Raw genomic sequence first — 7,784 nt, 5'->3', positions numbered from 1 at the left:
TATTTATATCTGTGATGGGATGGTATTACCCATTTCTGCAAGACATATTTCCAGTAGCTTCAGAAACATCTGCCTGAGCCTGCTGAATCCAGTGAGGTGCTTTGGTGTCACAGTTGCCTTATACCTTATGAGCAGTCCTCTATGGTTTCCTTGATGCTTAGCTTCTCTTTGTTGATGTTAGAGCTGTCATAGTGACTTCCTCTTCTGAGCCTAAATGTTATGAAGCAAATAGGAGGCTTTAAAATTCAGTAGAATATTTAATAGAACTTTGTATAGGGGAGAAAAAGAATAATATTAACAATGCAAGAGGTCTCACTGTCATAACACTTACAAGAATGGAATTGGAAAACCAATAAAGTACATTAAATAGATTGATACAATCTTCTATAACGATAACAGAGTTGTAGAATATAATCTTGGAAGGAAGTATTAACTGATTATTTCTTCTCCATCTTTTATTTCTTTCGTAACATTCTCATTTTTAAATGTTCTTTTTACAAATTCTCTCTTCTAAACATTCATGCGATAAGGATTTGTGTCTTTCCACACAAATGGAATTTGAAGTTTGAAATCTGAGTGAGGAGTGAAAGAATTTTTGTAGAAATTGATAGCTCGCAAGGAAGGCATCCTACCTCCTTCCAGTTACATGTGTTCCTTTCTGCAAAGATAAATTAAATTTGGGGTGAGTAGCTTCACTGCAGGAACTTTACCAGCCTCTTGAACAAAGCTACATTTTTATTTCCCAGGAGAGTTTAGTGCAAGATAGTCACAAGAGAAAAAATAATAGGACTGCAGGAGAGTATTTTTATGTCTATCTCTGTGGAAACAGTTTTTGAGGGAAAGTCTGCATAGCACTTGAAGCGCCTAGACTTTTGGGAGGCTGCAGCTGGCGTGCCATGATCAGTGTGAAGGAATCCCATCTCAGCTCATGAATTGAACAAGATGAAGGCCAACATTAACTGGATAAGGTTTGGAAAAAGCAAAAACCAGCAGAGAAAGTGACTGGTCCTGGGGCTTCTTTGGGAAGAAGACAAAATATTTTATATGTGTTTGAGATATTTTATATGTGTTTGAGATATATAGATATTGGAATTGCTCTTACTGTTAGAATCAGAAGCTGTATCTATTAAATATGTACATAAATCTATTTCAAGCATTTATATATATAAAATGCAGAATAAATAAGAGTAAAAATATCCAGTCATTTGTATTTTTTGTTCTAAGTAACATCTGAAGAAAATTGTAGGAAACTTCATCATAAAGTGTATTAAAACTTTGGAAAAAGCACCATGTTTATGATGCTGTCTATAACACCATGCTTTGAATGACTGGGGAAATACATTATCTAGTTAGTCTCTTCTAGTTTTGTATTCTAGCAGTTAAATTTCCAGACTTCACATCTATTTTTTTTTTACAATCTTTTTTAAAATTTAAATGAATATGGGAAAAGTAAAAAATGAAGCAAACAATCAAACAAACAAACAAACATTAGAAAACCACCCAACTTTAAAATGCCATATAGGCATATGAAAAGCATGTTCATTCTCCAGAGCATGAATTGTTTAGGGGAAAAGTAAAAGCCACTTGAGGTAAATACATACAAATACTGGATTTTTCATAGAAATGGAGATCTTTAAACCCCAACTGAGTATACCACCAGTAGCATCAGATGAATGAAGACCTTTAAGTTTATGTGTAACAAAGAGTACTTGGTAATGTTCGACAACACCTAGTTGTTTGAAAATTCTTGGGCTTAATTTAACATTGGTTATATTAAAGTTAAAATATCTACACTTGCGTTGTTTGACAGCTTTGTTCTAAGATGAACTCTAAAAACACAAGATTATTTAGTTTTATTATCATATTCATTTTGATTCACTTATGGAAGTGACATCTATTCATCCCTGTCAAATCAGGCAATAAGTCTATTACTTCAGGATTTCTGAGTGAGCTTTTTTCCACTGTTTCTCAAGGAACTTGACCTGTTCTTTTTACTGTAGCCATTATTTTGCTTATAATAACAGTATTAATTAACTGTCTTTTTATTCTTACCTTACTAGCTTTTCGAAATAACTGAAAACTATAAAAACACATTAGTGAGCAATTCATTTTATTTATTGAACAAATAATAGAAATTAATTTCTGCACAGCTTCTCTAACATTATCTGTTCTTCCTATGAATAGATGACTGTACAATTGGTATAAAAATGAATTAATGACAAAAGAAACTATATTTTACTCATTTTATGTGCTTTTTTATAAAATATGAATGGAATGGAATATGGATTTCACTATATTATATAAAAGGAGCTGTGTATAACCTGAATTTGACTTTATCATAACATTAGTATTCCACATCTTGTTCAGAGTTTTTTTATGCTTCATATTGATATATCAGAAGGTGTTGTAGGCTGCTGACTTTTCCACAGAATTAATTTTAACTTTGATCCCCTTTATCATACTGTGCAGGAGTTCTGAAGAAAGCTAGTGGGGAGCTTTTAATGGGAGAAACTAGAGTAGATGAAGCCAGTGTGCTTCCTGAACAGTTACTTCAGGTAAAAGAGGTGAGTATGAAAAGAGCCTTCCACTTTGTAGGGGATTTTCTTTTGTCTGTGTCTCCAATGTGGTCTGACACCATATTCATTATAAACACCTATTGCCAGAGTTTCATATACTGTAATTAATTCTAAGTGCAAACTCTCCACTAAGGTGGAGTAAAATCTTAGAGCATTCATGAACAATTGCTTGGTGTTTTTTAGATTTAATAATGGAATGGATTTAACATCATAAGTACTTCATAATCAACCTGTAAAAAAGTGTTAAAACATGATAGCTTTTATTAAATATTATATTGTCAAATACGGAATACATTTTAAAATTCTAATATGTGTGAAGCATTTGATAATAATACTGTCTGTAGAGACATCTACTCACATGATGTTCAGCATCTTTGATGTCAACAGACTACTGTGCTTTGTAGAATATATGTACAAGATTAAATTTTAGTAGTCATTTACTACTAAACGAATTTTACTGATGATGCTATGGGACCCGAGTGTTCTAACAAGTCTGATACTATGCAGCGGTAGAATTTAATTTCCTTACAGCTCATTTTTACTGCTGGAACAATTTTCTGAAATGTACTTTGAATAAGGATGTGTGCTGATATTCCTGTATTTTATAGGTTACAAAGAACGTTTTCTGAAGATTGGGTTTTACTTGACCCAGGATGATGAAAAAAAGTAAAAAAAGAAAAAGTAAAAAAAAAAAGTCATAGAGCAAAAAAATAAGAGCAATTGCCAAAACAGTTGTGTGGGTAGCTGTCTCTTTCCTCTCTGGAGCCGATGACTGGACTGGGGAAGGGGCATGGAAGGAAGATGCAATTTCTAAATTGGAGTAAAGCTGAAAGGATTCTATGTTGTAGACTTTTTTATTGTTCTTAATTGAGTGTGATAACTCGTTGTCAGGAATACTTCCTTTCACCTACTATGCCCTCATAGTAGGAGTATTGATGGTCTATCTTACACCATTAAAATATTTCTCATGCAGTGGTGCAGTTCTCAGTGGGACACTTCTGGTGTTTGTATGTTATATAAGCCATGCAAAGCAAGATTGATGGAAAGTAACTATGTCCTATGATGTCTTCTTCTGTGCAACTGACACACTTCAGATAATTTCAGACCCCTCTGTTTATGGAAAGCAAAGAACTGATACAAACCATTGTAATGTACTGTTTTTGCTAAAAACAAGAGATGTGTGTTTAAACATTTTAATCTGTGCTACATCCAGCTCTAAGGAAGTTAAATCCAGTGTGGCTTAAAACCACCTTCTATTGCTGCATTATCATTAATATTCAAGGTTTGTAGATTCTGGTTGTTACAAGAATTTGGTTGTTGCAAGAAAAATACAGAACTACCACAAGAAATGCACTGCTGGATTACTTGTTAAACTACTGAAAATGGTTATAAATAAATTTGGCTTTGTTAAGTGCATATTAAAGATGATAAGTAATGGATTATGAAAAAGCATTAGTGTTTAATCAAGGCTTTTTATAAATTCATTTTCTTAAAACCTTGATGGCAAATAGAATATTGTTATGCATGTTCATTTTGTGTATGCTGCTTTAATATAATTTCAAGGCTAGTTAGCTATATTTCAAGTTACTCAAATGGATTTCAAAACATTATAGTGTTCTTCAAAGTAATTCAGTTACAAATATTCATGCAAGTTTCAGACAGTAAGAATAATAACATTCAGCATTGAATTTGGATTTATTTAATAAACATATATATTATTTCAGCCTATTTTACTGAATTTTGGTTGGAGAAATGCATTTAAGGACCTGTCTTCTTCAGTGGCTCACTGTATAACAATAGCAATTCAGGATTTTTCAACTAAAATTCTTCAACATGAGCTGCAAGAACAGTCTTCAGCTGCTGGCTATGCAATGAGTCTTGTAAACAACCAGCAAATAAGGGAGTCCTGCAGAGCATTCCAACAAGAGGAGCAACCAAAACAAATTGCTAAGGCAGGTATCAAAAGATCTGAAGTTTGAGGGGAGACAGAATGGCTGTTTGCCATCTATACTTCGAAGTACTTGCAGTACCATTAATATTCTAAATCTTATATAAGTGGAATTAAGAAGAAAGTGAGAAGCATTATAATCTGAGGCTGAACAAAGCTTTATAAAATAGCCCATAGTCTGTACTTGAAAGTATTAACTTTTAAACTGTGCTGGCATTTTTTTTTCTCATCCAGAAAGTTCTAAAACATTCTGATTAGTACCTACACTGTTACCACGTGGTTCATAGAAAAATGCTTAATGCTGTAAAGCATAACTATGAAGGGATTTCCTGTATTTAGATTTTTAGACTTCCCATTTAACAAATCAGCATAACTAAAAATATGGCCAAATTAGAGTTCTTTGATTTGATGCAAATTCATTACTTAGGGTAATGAATTAGTTTCTTGAACGTTTGTTTGAACTTACTAAGTTTGTCAACTGCTCTACAAATTTAGATGGTGCTGATTGTTTGCCTAGAGTAACACATAAGATTTGAGAAAATAAAGAAAATAATATTAAGCAGAGCAGTATATAAACTTAGTAACAGATGTTTTCTTTCAAGTTTAGTATTAAAAAATGTGTATTTTCTGAAACGATTTAGTTTAGAAAATTATCTTAGTTTACAAGGAATTAACCTTCTGTTTTGAATGTACATAGAATGAAGTCATAAGCAAAGTGAAGACATTACTAGCATAAGATGGTTTTAATTTTTTTCTCAATAAATATTGCATAGCTTTAAAGCAAGAAGGAATGTAGTAATAATTCATTTACTATAGATAAATGTTTCTCTACTGTAAAACAAAATGAAATGTTTGTAAAGCCCATTTGATGGATTTATGCTTTATGCCAATTTCATTGTTCAAGAATCTGACCCAAGTGTGTATAAATTAAACAATGCTGTCAGAATACGAATAACTTGATGCCACGTTTATTTCTCCCAGTTTTGTTCTGACATCATGGGAGAACTTGACACACTGCTTCCACTGGCTCTGGCATGCAGAGATGATTCTCTTGAGGAAATTAGAGCAAATTTTGTAGAGGCTTGCAGCAAAGTAGCGACAGCTGTCCTGGCAAGACTAGAGGAAAAAAGTGAAGACGTTCCCTCCAAGGCTCCCCTGCAAAACTTATATGCTGCTCTTTCCACTGCAATATATGTCTGTCAACATTTTACAATGTATAGCAATTTAATGAGAGAAAGCAGCAAAAAGTAAGTCCCTTTTACATGTAACTGTTTAATTTGAATAAAAATAATATAAAACTTAATTTCATTTTGATGACACAATATGATGACAGTTTTCCGAATTGCATCACATTTTTTCACGAGCACTACATGTACTATTTATGAAAAGACCTGAATCAAAGCTAACAATAATCTAAAGCAGCCATTGCAAAACAAATTATTTATGGGTAAGATCTACATTTTATTCCTAGCTCAATAATTTTTATTTGTTAAGTTTAAGTAACTTCCTTGAACTAAATGTACTCTGCTATCATATAAATAATTGAATAAGGCCTTAATTTCCTTTTTTTACCTCTTCAACAGCTGCATTTTCATAATATCAAGTTTGGCACATAGCAATCTGAGAAGACATTATAAATGTACATTCCTGAAGTTTTTCCCTATATCAGCATTTTCAGAAATGTGTAAAAATACATCCAGTCTACTTTTAGAATTTAGTTTGTCATTGCATGCAAAATAAAATATAGGAAAGAAAGGAAGCAGTAGTATGAAGTCAAAGACACTATTTGACATGGACTGTACTGTAATTATCTTATGTGATCTTTTTGGATTTATTTGTCTTAAGATACTGGGAATGTTTTTATTGTCCCATGTGTTTTAGCCATACGTAATATAAAGGTAGAAACTAGGCCTCTGGGGGGGAAACAACTGAACTTTTGAGAAAATTTGAGAAAATTTACAGGGACAAGTGTAATTTTTAAGGGGTTATATAAACTGTTGAGCTACTTTCCCTCTGATGCATGAAGTCTGTCTTTATGAATTGGAAGTTTGGGCCAAAACATTGCTCACTGATTCTACTTCTATGTATTATGAAAAACTTTGCCTCCAACCTACCAAAAGTAATCATTAGACTTTGTTAATGTTTTATCGTAATTAATGCTGATGCAATTATACTTCGACACAGAATCTCTGAGTAACTGAATGACAACTTCACTTCTATTTCAGAAAAGTCTGAAGTAATATTTTTCCAAGTTACTCTATTAAATGAGAATTTGCAGAGGGCTAGATGTACTTAAAGAAGTTGTGAAAAGACCAGATTTTTTTCAAAAGTGAATATTGGGTTCAGATTCCAGGACTAAGAGGAAATGAATGATTGATTCCTAATAATCAAGAGCGTTTGCAGCACTGGGGATTGCTACCTTCTGCATGGCCTTTCAATCTTTGCTTCTTTGTTCATTCTTTCTGAACAGACCTCTTTTCTTAGTGCCTATCCAACAATATCAGGAATTCATCAACGTTCTTCAGTTTCAAGTTACGAACTACTGTGTCAGAGTTTGTGCTACAAGCATTTTGCAGGATGCTGAGAGCCACCACTGGGATGACTACAAAGCTTTTTATGAGGTGTGAGGTTAAGTTTACTATGCCTGATTTTTTACAAAATGTATTATACTGGTTGTCAGCCGTCTAACTAGAAGCATGAGATCAGCATAATTTTTACATAAAGATAGTTGGTATTAACTGTTGAGAAATATCTCTTTTTGCAAGCAAATGTCTCTGGAGGAATGAGGTAGGAAGAAAATAATTAATTAAGGATGAGATAAATAATGAAAATATAGTTTTTATGGTATTTGCTTAATAAAATATTGTGTGTCAAGTTCAAGACACCTATATGAAACTCAAAAAAAAGACGTCATGTTAACTCTTCTTCTTACAGTAAGTGTGACATGAAAATGCAAGACAGAGATTTTTCTCCCAGAAATCATCAATCTAATTAAATAGGATTAAATTAAATCTACTGATTTTCCTTTTTACCTCATGCATGTGAAGGATGTAGTTAGAAAAGTTGATCTGTATAGTTCTTTTTAGAATTTAACTGTGTGGCATTTCACCTGCATTTTGAAGTTGCAGGCCGGTTTTTAAACTGTAATTCTAATGATTCTCTGAAAGAAACTGTAGGGAGCAAGTGAATATATCATTAAAACAATTTATTTAGTTAAATGTAGACATATTCAATTTGAATTTATTTTCATATAATTTCAG

General features: G+C 32.6%; 1 protein-coding gene across 4 annotated transcripts in view; it reads left to right on the top strand.

The window, feature by feature from the left end:
* The window catches only part of KIAA0825 (KIAA0825 ortholog), a 227,978-nt gene that overhangs the window by 72,145 nt on the left and 148,049 nt on the right, over window positions 1–7,784 (top strand). For all 4 annotated transcript variants that reach the window (XR_006177965.1, XM_042866314.1, XM_042866316.1 and 1 more), the window contains 4 exons: window positions 2,470–2,564; window positions 4,301–4,528; window positions 5,506–5,771; window positions 6,995–7,145. Coding sequence is in view for 3 of the 4 variants with exons in the window: in XM_042866314.1 (XP_042722248.1) it covers window positions 2,470–2,564; window positions 4,301–4,528; window positions 5,506–5,771; window positions 6,995–7,145 (740 nt within the window). In the remaining variant the exon portion in view is untranslated. The remainder of the gene's footprint in view (window positions 1–2,469; window positions 2,565–4,300; window positions 4,529–5,505; window positions 5,772–6,994; window positions 7,146–7,784) is intronic.

This window comes from Lagopus leucura, unplaced genomic scaffold, assembly GCF_019238085.1.
Source record: "Lagopus leucura isolate 7727_CA_CO unplaced genomic scaffold, USGS_WTPT01 Super-Scaffold_810, whole genome shotgun sequence".
Classification (NCBI taxonomy): Eukaryota; Metazoa; Chordata; class Aves; order Galliformes; family Phasianidae; genus Lagopus; species Lagopus leucura.
The sequence above is the reverse complement of the archived record's forward strand: the minus strand, read 5'-3'. Positions and strand labels throughout refer to the sequence as shown.